At 40.5% G+C, this 21326-nt stretch overlaps 1 protein-coding gene across 3 annotated transcripts in view; it reads right to left on the bottom strand.

Annotated features, from left to right (window-relative positions):
- Window positions 1–21326, bottom strand: part of dclk1a (doublecortin-like kinase 1a) — an 84385-nt gene that overhangs the window by 9516 nt on the left and 53543 nt on the right. For 2 of the 3 annotated variants that reach the window (XM_072445869.1, XM_072445867.1), the window contains exons 6-9: window positions 19739–19833; window positions 3528–3609; window positions 2635–2807; window positions 2437–2556 (exon numbers count right to left, since the gene is read on the bottom strand). In XM_072445869.1, the coding sequence (XP_072301970.1) occupies window positions 2437–2556; window positions 2635–2807; window positions 3528–3609; window positions 19739–19833 (470 nt within the window). Of the gene's footprint in view, window positions 1–2436; window positions 2557–2634; window positions 2808–3527; window positions 3610–18630; window positions 18795–19738; window positions 19834–21326 lie in introns of those variants that run through there. The other variant, XM_072445868.1, reaches the window with a different exon arrangement.

Consider the following 21326-nt stretch of genomic DNA (forward strand, 5'->3'; position numbering starts at 1 on the left):
CGTATTACTGTTTACAATGGCCAAAATGTTATACTTATATCTACTTATGTACATGAAAATCCCTAATATGTGTCTTTTAAACTAGATAATCATTTGAAACTGTAGCAACACTTGGAACTTGTGGAGCTGGATTTTCTTACTTATCATATTTAACAAAGAGAATAAATCCAAATTAAGAATACATTTCTCATGAATCAACGCAGTGTCCCTTGACTTTACATGTTCTGTTTTAAATTCCACCTCCGATCACCTTCCTCTTGTTATTTCTTGTGTCGCTGTGTGTGACTGGACCGACTGCAGCGAGAGGTAAAAATAGGGCCGAGGGTCGCACTTCCGTTGACACTGGCAGCTCCTGACCTGCAGCGCAAGCGACTCTTATATAAATATGAACGCTGTCACATCCCACAGTCTCATCAAACCTCTGGCACCTCCAGACGACACCAGCAGGGACTCGCGCTCATGCTTTTACTGTAGTTTTACTAATCAGTCAAGAGGCAGAGCGTGTTTAGAATGTGCATATATGGGCAACTGTTCTTTAATAATGAAATATACAATGAGGTTAATGAATGATTGACAGGCTGCACAGTTAATCGCAATCAAAGCAAACACAGGAATTGTCTGATTAAACCAATTACTGAGGCCACAATTATTTAGGTGATTGGTGAATGTCCTCTGCAAACAACAGAATACCCTCTCTTCATGTATAAATAAGCACTGAAATTTGAAGTTACATGAATTGATACTTTGACTGCTCTTTATCTCATGTAAGTGTCACATTCAATGACATTTACATCAGAATGACTTTAGAGTATGGCATAGATACAAAGCATTAACATCAACCTGTTCTAACCCTAATCTTAACCCTAGTATTGTTTGTTTGACAATGATTAATACACATTTATAAATGCTTTGTATCTATGCATATTCCAAAGTGAAACCCATAACCAGTCTTTTTAGTTTTCTTAATGTAAAAAAGATTCTGTATAATTGACCAGCGATAGTTTGCTGCAGCTAAATGTGGATCCAATTTATACATAATTTGGATAAACGGAGGATGATTGAATTACAGATTAGGGTTTTTCCCAAAAATAAACTTCCAAAAAGGGTCAATGGCAATTTTCCACATCACAATGATACAAAACAAATCCCTTTGAATGATTCTGTTCAATAAAAGTCTCTTCTTACGACGTCCATATTGTTTTCATATTACGGGCCAACAATCTAAGCCTATTCAACACAATCATAATAATAATAGTTTCTAAAATAACTTTATATTTAAAAAAAAGGAGCTATAAAGGAGATATAACGTCTGAGCGTTTGATCATGTTTGAATGTTTCTCCTGATCATTGGCTTGTGTTTTGATTGGTTCCTGCATGTTTGAGTGATCCTTTACATCGAGCAGCTACCAATATGATATGATGTAATCCTGTTTATAAACCGTGTGAATAGATCTTTATGTAATCCAGTCACATCCTCTGTCTCACCCGCATCACCTTCTCCATCTGTCCCTGTGTCGTCTCACCATTGTCCCACTGCCCACACTCACTCTATATGTTCCCGGGTCTCGTACTCCTCTATATTCTCTAGCACTTTGTAGCAGCACCGACAGATGGATGACACTCTCCTCCTGAATAATGCACACAGCGTTTCTTGACTCCAGAATGAAAAATGTGCACACACGATCGCTCGAGGCCACAAACCAATTCTACCCGTCCAACGCCTCGCGACTGTTTTGAATTCATCACTCGCTTCAGTGGCTGAGTGTGGCGGCTCTGTCTCTGTCAGCGCTGCGTCCCAAATTAGAGATAACAATCACGAGCGCAACGAGCCACAGAGGCTACGCCAGAGCTCCCAGGGATAATACAGAGGACAGAAATGCCTCATTGTCTGCTACTGTACTGTATATTCTGTAGGTATAGAAAGAACTACAGTTAACCAAGCAAATGTTTACTCAGACTCAGAGTAGACGGGATATGTATAATATTATGGGCTGATATAGAAAAATGGGCCTTGGACATTGAAGTGCATAAAGGCAAAAAATAAAATAGGGTTATACAATAATGCAAAAAAATGTTCTAAATCTGAAATAAATACAAATTTGTATTGATTTTAAACTCTAAATATCTGTTATCGGTCCTAGTAGCAAATCGACTATCAGGTATTGGCTAAAAAATTCCATCCCTAACTCAGAGGCATCCAAATATAAATGAATAAATATTCTAGAAGCATTTAGTTAACATGAAGTTGGTACCTCTTTGGTAACGTGGCAAAGTAAAACCATTTTGATATATTCATTTTGATGAAATAGAGACACAAAGTTCTTCATTGCAATTTCTTGTACATGTCATTTGACTGAATCTCTTACTTTAAACGTGTGTTTTTATTATATTGTATGGCCAGAATAGTCTTGTGATGTGTACTTCCTGGTTCCTGACCTTGACCAGCTCCATGACCAGGTAGAGTTCGCTGTAAGTGTCCACTTCCTCGATCAGAAGAACTACGTTTGGGTGTTTGACTCTGCGCAGGATGGCCACCTCGTTCTGGATCATGTGTTCCTGCCAAAACACAACCGCAAATCAGCACAGAACACACACAAATACCCGAACCTGTGCGTGTCTGCGTGTCGGCCTCACCTTCCCTCTGCACTTGCTCTTGTTGATGATTTTGAGCGCGTATTCCCGGCCCGTCGACAGCTCCACGCATTCCCGGACCACGGCAAAGTTCCCGTCGCCGAGCGTGCGTCCCACTCTGTAGCGATCGGAGATGTAGGACGGCACGGCAGGAACCTCGTCTACGGGAAGCTCCACTGCAACAACAACAAGCTTTTAGACATACACGGGTTTAAACTCCTTTTTCGAGATTTTAGACATTATTATGTGCACTTTTTTACCAGCCGTGCAAAGAAACCTATTTTTAAGAGAATAAAAACATAAATAATATGACAGAATAATTATAATATAGTGGAATTTTGGTAATGTCTTTGCGTGACATTTATAAGCTTGGACTAATTATGTTTATTTGTTTTTTATATTGTTTGACTTTAATGTTTTTGGATGAATAAATATACCTATATTTTCCGGACTATAAGTTGCACCTTTTTTCATAGTTTTGGCCGGGATGCGACTTATACTTATATTTATACTTATATACTCATACTCCGGAGCGACTTATATGTGATATTATTTGTTATTTTCACACTTGCAACCACATTTCATACTCCAGTGCGACTTATATATGTTTTATTCTTCTCTATTATGCATTTTTTGGCTGGTGCGACTTATACTCCGGAAAATACGGTAAATGAAATGAAAAAACAAAACAAAGGCACATTGCAAAAGAAAAGGGAAAAGATATTAAAACGATTGAGAAATTAAAATCAGCAGTGTCATTCCTTCACTTTCTTTTTCGTTCATGTTTTTTCTTTCAAGTCTATAATAGATAATTCAGTTTGGACTTGCAGGTTGGACGAGCAGAAGGTCATGGAGATGATCGAGTGTTTGAATGTGACACAGTCGATATTTCTCACCTTCAGGAGACGAACCGTTCCTTTCTTCCTCTGGACTGGACACTTTTGAAGAAGACAGAGAAGACGAAGACCCCCGGGAGCCCTGAGAAGAGACAAACACAAGATTAGTCAAACCAGAAACCTAAATCTTTTGCACGTGCCTTTCCTCTCAATTATCTCCTCGTGTAAACTTTCACATAATCTCTTCTTCTTAATTCCTGGCAGCGACATCGGCGTCCATCGACTAATATGTTCCCTGTTTCTCCTCTGCACGTGTTCGACCTTCTCAATCCTCGTCCTCCCTGACTTAACCTCCAAACCATCTCACACCAGCTATTTCCATGTCGTCCTCGTTCCTAATCCCATCCATCCTTGTCCCATCCAAAGGACGACATCATCTTCAGCTTTGCCTCTTCCAAGTCCTTATTATTGGAACCAAATGACGAGTTCAACTGCAAACGATTAAGAGAGGATTTAGATTTATTCATTGCATTGCAGCGTTTTCAACCCCTTTCCGTTTTATCTAATGCAAATAAGAGAAATTCCTTCCTGATAAAATCCACTAAATTTGACTTATTTGTGCAGAAATAATTACTGAAACACTTAATAATAACTACAATTTGATTAGCCTTAATAATAATGCATGAACAAACACTTAATTCATACTGAACAAACATATTTAATCAAAACTATATAAATGTATCACTGATCTTAACGATTTAAAAAAAAGAAGGAAATTGTGTTGTAACTGATGAAGAATGGGAACATATAAATATATCTCAAGGGAAGACCACATTTTTTCATTTATTTTTTTTCAAAATGTAACACATAAAACCTAAAACAAGGAACACGAGACAGAGGGCAAGGAAACAAAATGAAGACATCCAGTAAATTAAACAAAAATGACGGCACATCAACAAATGAGTCCAATGAGTCCAGAGTCTCTATAAAACGTAATTTTTCGCATTTTCGAAGGTCAGTTATAATTTGGGTTCAGTCCATTTTTGTGGCCTTCTCTCCTGCTGCCAAGTGTGTGCTTCAAACGTATCCATTGATTGTGTCCATGGCAGGAGTTTTAAGCTTCAAATACACTTTGACATGGTGTTATGAAAAAACGTGTCCAACAGAATTCCCTCCAAACATGGGATTTTGTGGTTTTCAATTGAGATGTACATACATTTTCCCATTCTTTGTCAGTCAAATTGAAGTTACCCTCTCCTTACCATTTATTTTTAATTTAATTAGTAGAGTAGTTGTTCAAATTATTAATACATTTATATAATTTAGATATTATCCCTCTGGAAATGACTTGTTTTTCAAAAATAGCGATGTTTTTGTCTTTGAAATCTTCATTTATGTCAAACAGAAAACCAATGAGTCGACTACAACCTGGTTACAACGCTTTCTCCAGATTCAAGAGCGTTCAAAATCTTTGCTCTCCATTCATAAAACTAAGTCCATTCTTTACTAGGTTTTTTTTTACTGTTGCTCTGAATAAAATAAAACACAGATTTGGTGCTATTGGGTCAGTAACACAAGGTCGTCATACTAACTAGACGCAGCACAAGCATCAGGAGACCAAACCTTATCACTTCATGCTCCCTGTGACCTGGTCGTCATGGCAGCGGCAGCGGATGGAGGAGAGTGCAGTGTGCAAATCAATAAACATCTAAAGCCGGGAAAATGTCTGTCAAAATGTCACGTGTCAAAACAACTGCACATCGTTTTAAAGCACAATTCAGACAATGGAGCTGTCATTGTTTTCTCTTCACATATCTGTGCATTCGTTCAACAAAGAACAGATGGACAGTATTTTTCTGCGATTTCAAGCTGCATTTAAAGACTTTGCAGCGTCAAAAGGTCCTGAAACTGACACGATTGATTGCACTTGGTCAGTTTAAGGCTGTGTTCTCCTCGGAGGTCGGATTTTCAGAGCTCACACTTGTAAATTCACACTGGAACAGCCTCACGTTTCAGAACCCTGAGTTAAACAATCCAAGATGGCTGCACCCTGCGTTTGGTTAAAGTTTTACATTAACAGCTAAAATATTGATAGTACTGTGACATTTCCCCTTTTTCTTTCTACCGTCCACTCACTATCTGAACCTGTGCTGCCGTTGAGCCTCTGCAGTTGGAAATACATTGTTGTGCTAATGTCGCTAACGTCTACACAGAGCTAATCACTTTCAAACCTTGATTTATAACTTACACGTGTAATAACACTGCTTGGGTTGATAAATTAACTCAATTGGATCCACATTTTGGCTGTATTGAGTACTTTCCTGTATTTAAAGTGTAATATATGGCTCATTGTTTTTTTTGAGTATAAGAGGTTTTTTATAAGATATTTTTAATCAGTTTTTTTCAAAGAGTTTTTTTGATGTATATATATTTTTATTAAGAGTTTTTTTTAAGAAGTTATCTGTTTTTTATTATTATATTTCTGTTCCTAATCTGTTTCTGTATATAATCTGTGTTGCAACATTGGCATTTCCCCATTGTGGTACAAATAAAGGTTATCTCATTGTATCTGAGTTCTGACCTCCGAGGACGACTGGAGCGCTAGAATAACCCTGGAACTGAACCTGGACTAGACCGGGACTAAAACAAGACTAGAACAGGACCAAACTGGGCCCAAACCAGGATCAGGAAACCCAGGAACCCAGGAACCCAGGAACCCAGGAGAGTGTGAACGCAGCTCACGTCGATACTGAAAGGTTTGGAAAGTTCTCGTGTTTGTCTCAATGTGTTGATGTTAAGACTGAACTGTGCTCTTTTCTTTTCTTGGACTTGAAAATATATCTGTGATCTCAATAAGACTTTCCTTGTTAGATAAAATCATATAAATAAACGTTTGAAAGGCCGTCATGTGGACAATGACGTTTCGATTCCCATCAGAAAGTCATTTAATTGCACTATTTTGCACTATTAAAGTATTATTATCTCCACAGAGACAAGCAGGCGGTGGGGAAATGACATAGTGCACCTTTAACTTCCAAAATGATCAAAATCAGCAATTGAAATAATGTGTTTTTTACTGCACTAACTTGTATAGAAATGAACCACTCTTTTTATTTTAGTTGTTTTCATCTTTGTTATATCTGTAAATGCTTTTGCCTCCATCAACAGCAGAACTCAATATAAAACCGACTGAATAAAACTACGTTTCAAATAATGTTCTCAAGTCGCAGGAAAAACCCACATGGCAAAAGTCTGTTTCTGAGACTGATCGAGATCGAGGTCGTAATCCAGAGGAAAATCTTTAATCTTGATTCAAATTTGTCCAGCGCGGCCTCATCTGACCCTGAGTTCACCTCCTCTGTCTGTCTGGAGGAAGAGGAGGAAGAGGAGGAGGAGGAAGAGGAGGAGGAGCAAGAGGAGGAAGAGGAGGAGGAGGAAGAGGATGAGGAAGAGGAGGTAGAAGAGGAAGAGGAGGAAGAGGAGGAAGAGGAGGAGGAGGAAGAGGAAAAGTGTGAGGAGGAGGAGGAGAGGAAGAGGAGGAAGAGGAAGAGGAGGAGGAGGAGGAGGAAGAGGAGGAGGAAGAGGAGGAAAAGGAGGAAGAGGCAGAGGAGGAGGAATAGGAAGATGAGGAAGAGGAGGAGGAAGATGAGGAAGAGGAGGAGGAAGAGGAGGAGGAGGTGGAGGAAGAGGAGGAGGGAGAGGAGGAAGATGAGGAAGAGGATGAGGAGGAAGAGGAGGAACAGGATGAGGAAGAGGAGGAGGAGGAAGAGGAAGAGGAGGAAGATGATGAAGAAGAGGAGGAGGAGGAGGAGGAAGATGAGGAGGAGGAGGAGGAGGAGGAGGAAGAGGAGGAGGAAGATGAGGAATAGGAAGATGAGGAAGAGGAGGAGGAAGATGAGGAAGAGGAGGAAGAGGAGGAGGAAGAAGAGGAGGAAGAGGAGGAGGAGGATAGACCCCACCTCTGCCTTTATGTGACGCTCCAGGTAATAAACCCCATCTCTGCCTTTAAGTAACGCTCCAGGTAATAGACCCCACCTCTGCCTTTATGTAACGCTCCAGGTAATAGACCCCACCTCTGCCTTTATGTAACGCTCCAGGTAATAGACCCCACCTCTGCCTTTATGTAACGCTCCAGGTAATAGACCCCACTTCTGCCTTTATGTAACGCTCCAGGTAATAGACCCCACTTCTGCCTTTAAGTAACGCTCCAGGTAATAGACCCCACCTCTGCCTTTATGTAACGCTCCAGGTAATAGACCCCACTTCTGCCTTTAAGTAACGCTCCAGGTAATAGACCCCACCTCTGCCTTTAAGTAACGCTCCAGGTAATAGACCCCACCTCTGCCTTTATGTAACGCTCCAGGTAATAGACCCCACCTCTGCCTTTATGTAACGCTCCAGGTAATAGACCCCACCTCTGCCTTTATGTAACGCTCCAGGTAATAGACCCCACTTCTGCCTTTATGTAACGCTCCAGGTAATAGACCCCACTTCTGCCTTTATGTAACGCTCCAGGTAATAGACCCCACCTCTGCCTTTATGTAACGCTCCAGGTAATAGACCCCACCTCTGCCTTTATGTAACGCTCCAGGTAATAGACCCCACTTCTGCCTTTATGTAACGCTCCAGGTAATAGACCCCACTTCTGCCTTTATGTAACGCTCCAGGTAATAGACCCCACCTCTGCCTTTATGTAACGCTCCAGGTAATAGACCCCACCTCTGCCTTTAAGTAACGCTCCAGGTAATAGACCCCACCTCTGCCTTTATGTAACGCTCCAGGTAATAGACCCCACCTCTGCCTTTATGTAACGCTCCAGGTAATAGACCCCACCTCTGCCTTTATGTAACGCTCCAGGTAATAGACCCCACTTCTGCCTTTATGTAACGCTCCAGGTAATAGACCCCACCTCTGCCTTTATGTAATGCTCCAGGTAATAGACCCCACTTCTGCCTTTAAGTAACGCTCCAGGTAATAGACCCCACCTCTGCCTTTATCTAACGCTCCAGGTAATAGACCCCACCTCTGCCTTTATCTAACGCTCCAGGTAATAGACCCCACTTCTGCCTTTATGTAACGCTCCAGGTAATAGACCCCACTTCTGCCTTTATGTAACGCTCCAGGTAATAGACCCCACCTCTGCCTTTATCTAACGCTCCAGGTAATAGACCCCACCTCTGCCTTTATGTAACGCTCAAGTTCTGCTGTTTTACAAAGATGCAGCTGCTTTTCATCAGCAGCAACACTTTACTCTATTTTCTATTTAATTTTTTTTTACAGCTGTTTGGACTCAGCAATCGCCAATAATCCTTAAATTGTGATGTTTTTTAATAATAATCAGAATGCTAAAATTCTATATTGTGACATTCCATTTGTGGAGTAAAGATAAAACCACTCAGACTTTCCCTCCATATTATGTTATTAACACTCAAGATATCCATATTTAGATAATATTTTGAATGTAAATGTACATATCGTATTTATAGTTAAAAATGCTACAAAAAGAGCAGCTCAAAATGAAATAAATAAAAATAAAAATTAAAAAAATGAATAAAAATAAAAATAAATAAAATTAATAAAACAAATAAAAACAAAAACAAAACAAAACTGATGTTATAATAAAATAAAATAAAATCCCCAGTCGTGAGTGCCCCTTTATTTTGTACCATTTGTTTTATCATTTGCATGTCAATTGTTTTGGGAAAGGGTTTTATGCTTTTGTCTTGTCTTGATTTTTATTGGAAAGCACTTGCATAATATTGCAGTTTGTAAAGGGCTGTATAAACAAAGGTCGATTGATTGACAGATGGATCTTTCTGGAACAAAAGCAGGTTTTGTCGACGTTCAGCTCTAAACACTTTAAACGCTCCCATGTGCCTCTCCACTAGACCATTCCGGCCCTCGTCTGAAAACGAGCACGTCCCTTGCCCTCCTATCGCCGCGCTCCTTCCTGGAAACAAAATGCAGTTGCTATGGAAACTGGAGCAGAGCGAAGGCAGGAGACAGGAGCCCATATAAGGCCACTTCCTGTCTGTCTGCCGGGAAGAAGCTTAGTTGAACCTTTCGATAAACGCTTGTGTGAAAATCTCCAGACAGATGGAGGGGCAGACAGGCTGAAATGGAGAAAAAGACAAGGGCAGAAAAGCCGGAAGGTTTCATGAGGTTTTTTAAAGTAATCGGATCTGTTGTAATCCTGGTTTAGAGTTTTTGTTGATCTGAAAGGAAAGGCCAGGGCTAGACCAGGACTAGAACAGGACCAAATACGTTCTGGATTAGTTCTGATGGATATGAATTAGTATATAAAAGAAAAACTCAAAAGGAACTGACCCTGTTGTAGACCCGGTTTAGTCCTGGTTTGGGTCTATTTCAGTCAGAGTTACATTTGGGATTTGATTGGATGCTTTTTTGTTCTAAATTGGACCTAGTTTGGCTCCAATATTGACATTCTGTTTAAATTATATTCCTTAGTAAACTATTTATAAGGCGTTAATAAGAACTATTGCTATTTGTTTTTACGCGCTTATGAGGCATTCACTTGCATTTATCGCTCGGATATTGGAAATAGTTTAATAAGTGTCGTATGAAACAGTTTGCACATGGTTTATTAACATGTCCAAGGTGTTATAAGCCATCTACAAACGCGAATAAACGCCTAACCAGTGCATAAACATTGACTTCATGTTAAAGCGTTACCGATATTTTCACCCTAGTTTCGTTTAACACTTCAAAATCCTCGGATGAACCTTGGAGGAAACGTGTGGCGACAGATGGAGCGACAGACAGAAATAATATAGCGCCTCGATAGCGAGTCTGGGCTGCATTCGTTTGGCAGGATTTACCATAAACTGTGAGAGCCAGACCACACAATCCATTTCTATGTGGCACAAGACACTCACTATTCCAAGCGTTACCTCTCCACTTTTTATATTTGCGCCGCGATGAGTCACGCCACTAAAACACAGGGATTTTTCTTTTTCACATCACCAGCGCAGCAGCTTGCCAGAGATCTTCAGGCTCACAAGGGCGGCCGCGGCACATAAATTTGAATTAAACAGGAAGGGACTTTAAATGAAGCTGACGACGAACACACAAAAGGAGAATAATTATCCAAAAACTGACTGTTGTTCTGTCAGTGTGTGAGGCGAGGAGGAAAGGGGAGTTTCTATTGGATGACGTCTGATCGATCTGTGGCGAGTGCGGACGGATTTTGTTCGCTGGATTATGAATTTTGTGTAGTGGAGCTCGTGAGCATTTGGAACAATGAAGAATCCGTACATAATTCATCTTCTAGACGCTTTAAAATGCGGTGGAAGTGATCAAAGTTTCAGATTGGAGGTAAAGTGGAGTGAAATTTAACACATTGTCAATGATTAACTGACATTCGATCTAAATAGTCATGTTTTTGTGTCTTAATAACCATAACAAATTACAATGTTATGGAATTTCGCAAGTCAAAATGTCAGTTAGTTTACTTTTCAATTACAAAAGATGGAGGGTGGATTGTTTAAAGTAGTTTAATGGTATTTTCCAGCCTTAACATCGTATTTGAGCTTCACAAAAGTATCATTTGTTATTAAGTATGTAATATTTAGCCAAGAAATACTCTAAAATGTAAAACTATTGTGAGGTCAGCACTTTTGCATTGATATATGTCTAATTCATGTAAAATACAATATTAAATGCTTTTGAAACCAGGCTCTGATACAACTCACACGTATCCGAGTGTTTTTTATTTGCCAAAACCACCTTGACATTTCATATTTTGTGACATTCTGAGGTTAATCCCAGTTTCTCCGTTAAAATCACAACATGTTCCACTTGTTTTTAACCTCCACTTACCTCTGTAATGTATTCATTTATACACGTTTAACCTACATTAGCATCTACCAACAATAATACCAGTTATATATTATATACTGACAAAACAATACGTGTTAACAAGCTATTGAACCACACGTTCCTTATTATCACTGAGCTGTAATCCTCTCATGGTTAGTTTTGCCATTTGCTGCTTAATTAACACATTCTGATTTGATGAACATAACACATCTGCCCATTTACAACAATATTAAACTGATGCTCTGGCTCTAGCGCGGGCCATCGCCTCGGTAACGCTGTCCTTAAGTCACCTTCAGACCTCTGGCTCCTCTCCGGCTGTGCTCTTCCTTATCACATCCACCGCCGTCTCCGAATAACCCCAGATTTATTGCTGTTTACTTCCCCGCGATACAAACCTAATAACTCTTCACGCGGTTTTATCCCAAGTCGCCGCTCAGCTTCTCATAAAACACGGACCACGGGGAACGGGCGCTGAACTTTACGGACAGAGACAGAAGCGGCTCATTTCAATGGATGTGAGCATTTTTCTAATGACGGAAAGATGATGAAGTGAATTTGGAGCTGTTCAGTGAAGCTTTGGGGATCTGGCGGGCTGAACACGAACGCGCTCGTAATAAGCCACAACAAATGAGAGACGATTTGTTCGTTTCGTCCTCGTTAGTCTCATTTTGGCACGACAAGAGCAAGGTTTTAGAGGACTCGGTTTAATTGATTTAAAAGGTGATTATTCATTTGTGCTATTCAGAAGTTAAAGCCCAGAGTCGTAACCTCCAATAAATGCACCTTTTTAACTTTTTGTCTTGTTGCTTTTAATACTGACGGGTGTCTTATTGTTCATGTGTTTTATTCATATTCATGTGCTCTTTGGTCAGCTGTAAAGTTATAAAGTGCTGGTATTGCACGGTATTTAACGTTTTAGCTAGAGATTGATTGATATGCGTTTTTTCACGGACGATTATCAAAAATCCAGAGAAACCAATGGCCCATGAGCTCTGCCGATAGATTTGGGCTGATATTTGGGCTGATTTTGACCATTTTCTCCAAAATATGCAATTTAAATCTACTACAAACGCACCCACAGACCTGTTTTATTTCAGAAAGCAGTACAGTCTTGTTTTGTGCTCTTCCTTTTCGCACTAAGGTGTTAAAATAAAGTGTATTATTTGGGTTTAAAACTGGTTCAGTCCTCTCCGCTTTGGACAGGTTAAGTCTTCATTTAGTTATAGTCAGAGTTTAGTGCTTTAGTTTCATCTTGCAGGGTCTGTCAGGTTCACAAAAAGCAAGAGTCGACAAACAAAATGAAATGACGATGAATTTAATGACACAAAAATGCAAATGAACACATACATGAATGGAAAATGCAAACATAACAAACACAATCAAGACAGAACGCTGGCAGCCTCACGCCGAATGAGTCTGAGATGGAAACGTTTGTATTTACAAATGTGCAGCAACAACAGAAAAAAGTTAAATATGCAACTTTTCCTTTGTGACGGTATCGTTTTCTCATGCACCGCTGCCAACGGGGGAAAAAACAAGAAATAAACATCTAAAACATGAACACAAAATGAACACAAATACATAAAACGCTGCCGCCATCGAAACAAATCAGACCCGTTCGCTCGCACGCACTTCTTTACACACATTTTCACGGCCGTCCAAGTCGTACGCGCACAAAGCCAGTGAATGGGCGTCGACGCGGACGTGGTCGGAGCATGAAACTCGAGGTCGCGGACATGAATGAGTCAGAGATGAGAGGAGGGAGCGGGAGAGTACACGCGCAGCACCCGCTAAACTCTCTTTGTTTATCCGTCCGCTTAAAGCAGCGGCTCGTCTGTGGTCGGGCGGCGGCGGCGGTGGCGGCGGCGGCGGGAGGCGCAAGCGTGCAGACTTGTGTGGGACGCCCGGTTGCATGATGTAACCGTGAAACGAGTGGCTCACGGGTTTGGACCGTCTGCCTCTAGAGGTCAAGTGCGAGTGACGTCACGCTGTGGTTTGCATAAAGCTACAAACACTAATATGACGGATTGAAATGTCTTGTTTTTGTGGCTATTGTACGATCACAAAGAGCCAAAGATTGAATGTAAAGAAACGTTTCATTTAATGTGGAATGATAACGTCTAATAACAGTATTTTCTACATTTTAAGTCCTGTCACTAGGCAACAGTGTGCTGTATGGCTGCTCTGATTGGCTGATGTTGGACCCTCACGATTGGCCCGTTGTAACAGAATCACATTGTTATTACATGTGTATAACGCCGATTGGGCAGAGGTAAATCTGCTTTAATGGAAAATGAACAAAACAGATAAGAATGATTCACGCTGTTACTATTAAAGGCACAGTATGTCACTTTTTAGCCCCAGAAAAGAGACTCAAATGAAAAGCATGTTTAGGATGGTTTTATTGCACTAGATCGTTGAAGGCGTGTTAAAACATGCGTCCTTGATAAAAGTGGGGTTGTATCTCACCCAAATCCAGTAGTTTACGGCCAAGAGCAGCCTCGATCTGTGTGTTTCCATGGTAACGAGATTCCTTTACCTATAATATTCCACAATATGGCAAAACATATTCATTTTCCGTGCAATTAATGGTTTTTACTTTCCATTTTCCATGGAAGGTGACGACGCAAAGTTACATACTGTGCTTTGAATAGGAGTTATAGGCCGTGAATTCAGTTATTAAGCCGGACTAATTCTTAATAAACTATTTGTTCATTATGACTCCAGCCTTATTAAGCCATTTAAAAGTCTAAATTCCAGCTCACTGTTCTGCCTGAAGCACATCGCAACACACAGCAAAGATTATATCCATTTACAAGCGAAGGCGCCTCACGATCGCAGACAGTTTTTCACGCCGCTCCTGCCAATTCATAAAATGGGTCGTTTGTGCATTCGCTGAATATATGAATGGGCGAGACATCCGGCCGCTGTCGTGCCCGTGCGTAAATGATCATGTGGTGCAGCCGTGTGTGTGTTTTGGGGTCTGACAGTGACAAATGAGCGAGCGAGCTGGAGGACGGGAGGGTCTGGCCGTCTGCACGTTCAGCTCGGGGGAGAAGGCTGCAGTCTAAAGTGTGTGTGAGTGTTTAAACGCAGGGGGCAGCGAGGTGGGAGTTAATGCAACGCTCGTAGTGGTAGGTCTGTGTTGGCAGCGACTGAATGTTCCGACACGGATACGAGTACAAAAGAGCAAATGGTTTTAGAGTAACAGGGTTTATGCAGGTTTCAGCTAGTCGAGTGTAACGCTTTTTAAGGCCTTTTAAATTCTGCATTTCAAGATTTTTAATGCCATAAACTCATGTCAAAACAAGACATTTACGCCTTTTTAAAATTTGATTTGAGCTTTAGATTCAATAAATCCTGGACACATCTGGGATTGATGCCAACATTTTTGCCAAAATGTAACATGCAATTGTGTCATTATTATATGTACAATGCATTGCTCTGTCATAAAACCCGCTCTGAGGCCCGAGGGCCCCCGCTCCAGCTCGTGGTGACAAGGCCTTCTCTGGGCTCCGCTCCCCCATGTCCCAAAGACCCCCACGTCCCAAAGACCCCCACAGTGGAGTGTTTTAAGTCTTATCTTAAAACCGACTTATTCTGTGGCTTTAACACTGCGTGAATGATCCCGTTGTCTTTTTAGTTTCAATTTGATTTTATATAGGCTATTAGTATATTTGTATTACTTATTTATTACTTACTAGTACCTACTTACTAACTAATGAATGTATGTATTATTTTACTCTATTTTACTAGTTTCTATTTATTACTGTTTTTATTCTGTTTTTGTTCCATTTTATGGTTCATTTACTGTGTTGACTGGGTGGTTTTATTTCACAATGTGCAGCACGTTGGAAACAGCCTTTGTTTGTCAAATGTGCTGTAGAAATAAAGGGATTGGATTATATGGAACATTTAGAGTCATTTTGTTTCAGTTCATGCTGCGTTAAATCCTATTTTAACCTGATTTAGCTCTGGTATTGTTACGGTATAGCTCTGGTTTAGTCCTACGTTAGACCAGGTGTACTTCTGTTTAGTCCTGATGAATAACTGGTTTAGCACATCTAATCCTGGTTCAGTTCTTGTTGTACAATAGCTGTAGTTTTACATACAGTACTTTTATGCATTACTTTGATGTATATTTCAGATGTTATATTGCACATTGCCCTGCGACAAGTTGGCCACTGTCCAGGGTGTACCCCGCCTAAGGCCCGAAGTCACTGGGATAGGCTCCAGTCACCCGCGACCCCGAAAGGGAACAAGCGGTAGAAAATGGATGGATGGATGGATATTGCACATTAGCTGCTCGGAGTGTCAGGTATAATTTAAGAAAACTCGCCGCTCACTTCTCAAAGGATCCATCTACAAGGCAGATTTTGAGGAGCTAATTTCTCCTTTCATTTGGGGAAAGGGAGAAGGAGGAGAAATGGGAGAGGGTTAAATTGAAATGTGCCACACAGAAGCGAAGGACATAAGAAGAGAGACGGGGATTATGGATCATGGAGAGATTACGGGCTTCTTCACTGAGCTATTTCTGTCAGCAGCGCAATGCAATAACCAACAAAACTTAAAGATTTTATTAACATATTATTATTGGAGGTTTGTGGAAATTTAGCATTAGGTTTTAGAGAACATATAGCAATTAGTAAGCATTTCCTTTACTCTATTTCAGACAGAATCATACTACAAGTGGGTGTAGACTTTTGTGTCAGTTACATTGGGAAGGGCATCCTGTGTAAACCTGGACCTCTGTCAGATCCTAAACCCAGTTGAAAGAAGGTGAGTCAACAAATGGGTGTGAAGGTATCTGCGTTTTTAAAAGCAGACGATTTTAAGCAGTAAATCTTTGAATTGAAATGCAAAAACGATCACAATCAGAGCCATGTGTTAATGGTTTTATGTGTCTGTTATAGCGTCATTTCATTTGCCTAATGTCGAACCCAGACGGAGGTTTTTGAGGTACATTTCTATCTCTATCAATATATATCAACATAACGATTATTTTTGACTTTCAACAAGTTTAACAATTATTTTGTATCGTACATAAAGACTTTTTAAATGTATTAATCAAATAAAGGTTTAAAAATGGCGACTGGACACCTCCTTCCATCTTGACCTCAAACCTCCTGCCATGGACACAACAGATGGATACTTCTGTTGGCACGGAATTATTGCTTTTTGACAATTTGATTCAATTACGCCACTGTTTCTGTTGTATTTTCATGCATGTATTCGTCTGTTAATCCAGATAACGGTTATGATGAACATTATTTTCCACCGTTGACTGCTCATGATCAGTCAATTAACCGTTGCAGCTCTGGCATCAAGGGAACGAGGAGAATAAACGAGCACGGATCCTGCAGCTTTAACCAGTCCTCCGGTCGAAACGCTTGTGCAAAAATTGGCTTAAACTTGCAGGAGGATCATCTCGGCGAGCAGAAATAGCAACGCTTCCATAACTACATTGTGAAGGGCTGAAAATATTCCTCCTCTCGCCACGTTCGCCGACCTACTTCCACTCCGGCTCCTCACTAACAGTAGTTACAGCCCACATCTGACCTTCACAGCGCCAATATATACAACGCTAAGAATCAAAAAGCCTCGGGGCCACAACAACCTTCAAACTAAAGCCACGCCGCGCTCGATAAATGCATTTCCAACGCTCGGCTGATTTTAGTAGCACGTACGGCTATTCATACAAACCAGACAGTCATTGATTCCTGGGCATGGACCTAAAAAAGCTACAATAAACAGCTACATAATTAGGCGATACATCATAGCCGTAGCGCCTCTGTCAGCCTTTAAAAAGTGAAAGGAGCGCAGAAACGCACCGCAACAAGCTCATTCTCGCTCCCATTTGACTACGTGACAGGTGCGGCGCTGCGTTCGCAAATGAAAGCGGAGATTGAGGTGTTTGTTTGCAGCGTCGGGAGGGAAACCAGCCGCCACAGTCTTAAAAGGTGAAATTAAAAAGCTGCTCGGACTGTGTAGTTTGATTAAAGCTCATATTAAACGCTCCAGAAGTGGATTACTTATGAACGTCGAAGGGCGTGACCTCCACCCGAACTCAAAGTCTGGAACCTCGTGAGTTGCATGCTCCGTTCAGCAGATTATTAAAGCTTTACATTTCTGCTGTGCCAACAAATATCATTCGTGGTGGAAGATTTTGTGTTTTTAAAGTGTCAAAATGTCTTGGAAATGAAGTACAAACTTGTAGAAAGACAAGTACAAAATGATTGGAGGGAGAAAGTCTTTGACAAAGAGGCTGGTTTCACAAAGAATCTTTCATCTTTTTCTGAGACTTCAAATGCAGCGGCTCAGATGGTGCTTTTGTATTTGTGGAAAACTAAGTCAAAGAGAAACCTGAAAATGTGATAACGCCATGGCAGGATTGGACAAATAATCACATTTTAATCAAGTCGAAAGCTAATTATTTGCAAAGCGTAATTATCGAGTGTTTTTCAAGCATTTGAGTCCAGACTTTACAAGAAGAAATCTGATGATTTAGTGGTTAAAGAGACTGTTTGACTTGTTTTGTTTGTGAAACGTAATATTAAATCCAGGTTTATTTGTTGAAATATTGAAATGGAATTGCTGCATGATATTGGTTGGGAGATAATGACAAAACTGAACATCTAAATATTATTTTGAAGTACCCTGATAACGATATTTAGACAATATTTTCACAATGCATCAGGGTTTTGCTAAAAATGTGTCTGTATTTGTCTTGGTTGAGCGTTTGAACCATAAAATAAACCACAAAGATGCAGAAATATCACTTCTAAGATTACACCTGATGATTTTGTCTCTTTTCGCAGTCATTTTTACAGCTTAAAACGATTCACTTGACATTCTAATTGACCCTATTCTCCAAAACAACAACTGTGATTTTGCCCATTTTGCAAGACATCTCCCACCTCTAGTCGGACCAGAGAAACACCCCATACATTCTGTAGCTGCTCCGACCTCATCACAAAAATCTCCTCCTCTTTGTGAAACCAGCGCTTTTCGTTTCGTACATAATCCAAACCAAACCTCAGTATTGCTTCTCTCACTCCTGACAATTTAAACACTTTGTCAGCATCATTTAGCATCACGCTGACAGCTCTGGTTCACGGGGGACCACCATTACCAGTGAAGCCCTCGTGTCACGCCCGCCGCATTGTAGTCGGCCCTGGAAATGTCATGACTCGCACCGTCGCTGCTTTGTATCGTCACAAAATATTGCACAATGTTCGCAGTGGCTTCAACACAAGCCACTGCGTAATGATCAATTGATGGGTGCAGCTGCATGATTAGAATAACTGAACAGAAATTTAAAAAAAAAAAACGTGCATTGAAAACCTATTATACTGTAAGACCGGATAAAAAACTGTAACAATATTGGGCCCTGACGTGCAGTTTTTCAGTTGTCGCAGACGCAGAGCAGGCTGGTGTTTAGCTCTAAGATGTCGTCGGTCTAAGTTCATTCATGATTTTATCCTTTTCCTGGGAACATACAAAGACGTGTTATAGACTAAAATGCACCCCAAACTTTTGAACTAACTCCTGCTACCACCACGAACTGCTCATTCAAGTTAAGGCGAGACACTGCAGCTGAATGAGGAAACAACTATTGAAACTTGTCCAGTAGTTACTTATATTACTTATATAGACGTAAGAAAACATGTACGGCACGTTTTTTTAACTCATATAAGGTTGTAATATACATACAATTTGACATATTTGGGCCATATACGTCAGACAGGTTGGTATTGCCAGGTTTAGATATCTTTGTTCATTTTGCTGACATATTAGACACAAATCATGTTGTATTTATTATTTGAGTAAAACTTGTCAAACTAATAAAACATCAGTCTTCCAAAGGGACTTTAAGGGCTGATCTTTATGTTTCTATGGGAGAAAAATACACTTTGAGAAAACAACCTTTGACGTTACAAATCGATAGTTGATTAAATGAAATAATAAACATCTTTAGGTGCAGATTGGTCATTTTTGTAGTTTCCAGGTTTGTATTTAAACAATGTGCAGTGTCTCGCCTTCAGTTTCCACCAAGATGTAAAGTGCAGTACGGCTTTTATCTTCTTCGTTTTTTACCATGCATGAAGCGTCCGGCTGTTTAACGCTCCAAAACACATGTATTTAAGTTATATATAATAACCCTCTGAATCTAAAACATTGTGAATCGTGTTAATTCCTTTAAAATGCATCATGTCACGTTCATTATTTCAAAACCCTGCACAGATTCAGTTCAAATAAATAAATAAATGAATGAATGGCAACTATCCCAAACCACAAATGAAGGAAACTGTAACAACAACAACTACTACAAAGACGTACTCGGTATCTTCTGCTTTTCCTGCTTCAAACTGCACTGTACGTCTTGGCAGAAACTTGATAATGTGACATGCTTTTTGTGCGTCTTTTCTTACCCGCCGTTGGTTGAGATTGTTGGCGCTGATGGGGGAGGGGCTGGGGGACTGTCCGGAGTGCGGGGTGGACAGCTGACTGGCCGGCATCCCGTTCACTGGAGGGCAAAGGGAGCGAGAGACAAGGGAAAAGAAAAGAGCGCAGAGTGAGTGAAAGACTGAGGCCGAGACAGTGTTAAAGCTGAATCCAGATCAGTTCAAACAAAGTGGCTAGGAGCAGCCTACACGTCCGCCCCCCGCATGCGCCCACACAGCAGGAGGACCACAGAGAGGACAGAGCCAATCACATCGTCTTTGTGCATCGTCTCACACTGTGGCGGAGACGTTACTGGGGCTTCCAAACATGGGAAACTGGGATTAAACGGGGATTTAAGACAAAACTGAGCCTGGACCTGATGGAGACTAGAACCAGACCAGATCATGTGCGCGTCAGGACTTAACTGAACTCAAACTATCGCCAAACTAAAGCGAATGCAGCAAAAAGGATGTGAGTTTCTTGTGGCGATGCAGGGAAAGACTTGACTCCATTTTAACGCTGAAGATATAACTTAATATTCGACTTCTAGTATTGTCACATTAATAAAACGTGAATCAATTGCGCAACAAACTGAATACAACGCCATAGCGCGACCTCCAACTGACAAATCATAGTATTAAACAAACAAAAGTGACATTTGATTTTGTATCAGAAAATGTGAGGTTTGTTTTTGGATTATTATTTGGGTCCAAAACAGGAAAATCAAATCCTTTTTTTGTGTTGAAATTGAAAAACCATTGAACAAATCATACATAACATGGATCTTTATGGTTTGATTTTATTTAATTTCATTGGTTTTATCGCTTTGGGACTAGTGCGTCCAATCAAACTGAGCACTCACTGTACATTTTGAGTATTTATTCTTATAGTTTTGTGTTTATGCCTCACTTTGAAAACTGTTTCTGTTCATAAAATGTGCTAAATAAATAAAGTAAGTTTGGATACTTGTTTAAATGAGTATCTAGTTTCGATACTATAGTTTTAGAATCCATTAGTATCTGATTTTTGACATATTTGAACAACACTACAGACTTTTGCTGGTGATAGAAGACAAATATAAACGGTTGAGGAGGCTGACGATTCTGCTGCTGCGACGATGGAGGGCAGAGAGAGTGCATTGAATGGCTTAAGATGCAAACACTGTAATTGTCTGACATGAACAAGAAAACTCGTCGTCCTCGTTGAACCGCGAGCAAACGCTGAGCACAAAAAGTACTGGAAGTCTCTAATAAACTGCATAATTATAGAGGAGAGGCGAATATGACAACAACATTATGTACTTGTTTCCATGCGAATAATCAATCTTTTGATCCTGCGACCTCTGCTCCGGTCTGCTTCTCCAGATGAGGCATAACCTCATTAAAAACATCAGCGTTAGGCTCATTAACACAGCTCCGAGTGCGGTCAAGCCATGTTTCAGAAAGCCCTAATGACATCATTAACCTGCAAAACGAAGCAATGCTAATATGTTTGCATAATAACAGCTTTTTCTTCTTCTTTTCCCAGATAAACTCCAGGTTAGACTGACTGACCTCGAGGTTTATGTGAGAGAGA

Source organism: Eucyclogobius newberryi, unplaced genomic scaffold (genome assembly GCF_026437365.1).
Source record: "Eucyclogobius newberryi isolate DKJ021-1_F unplaced genomic scaffold, fEucNew1.0.hap1 SCAF_15, whole genome shotgun sequence".
Taxonomy (NCBI): Eukaryota; Metazoa; Chordata; class Actinopteri; order Gobiiformes; family Gobiidae; genus Eucyclogobius; species Eucyclogobius newberryi.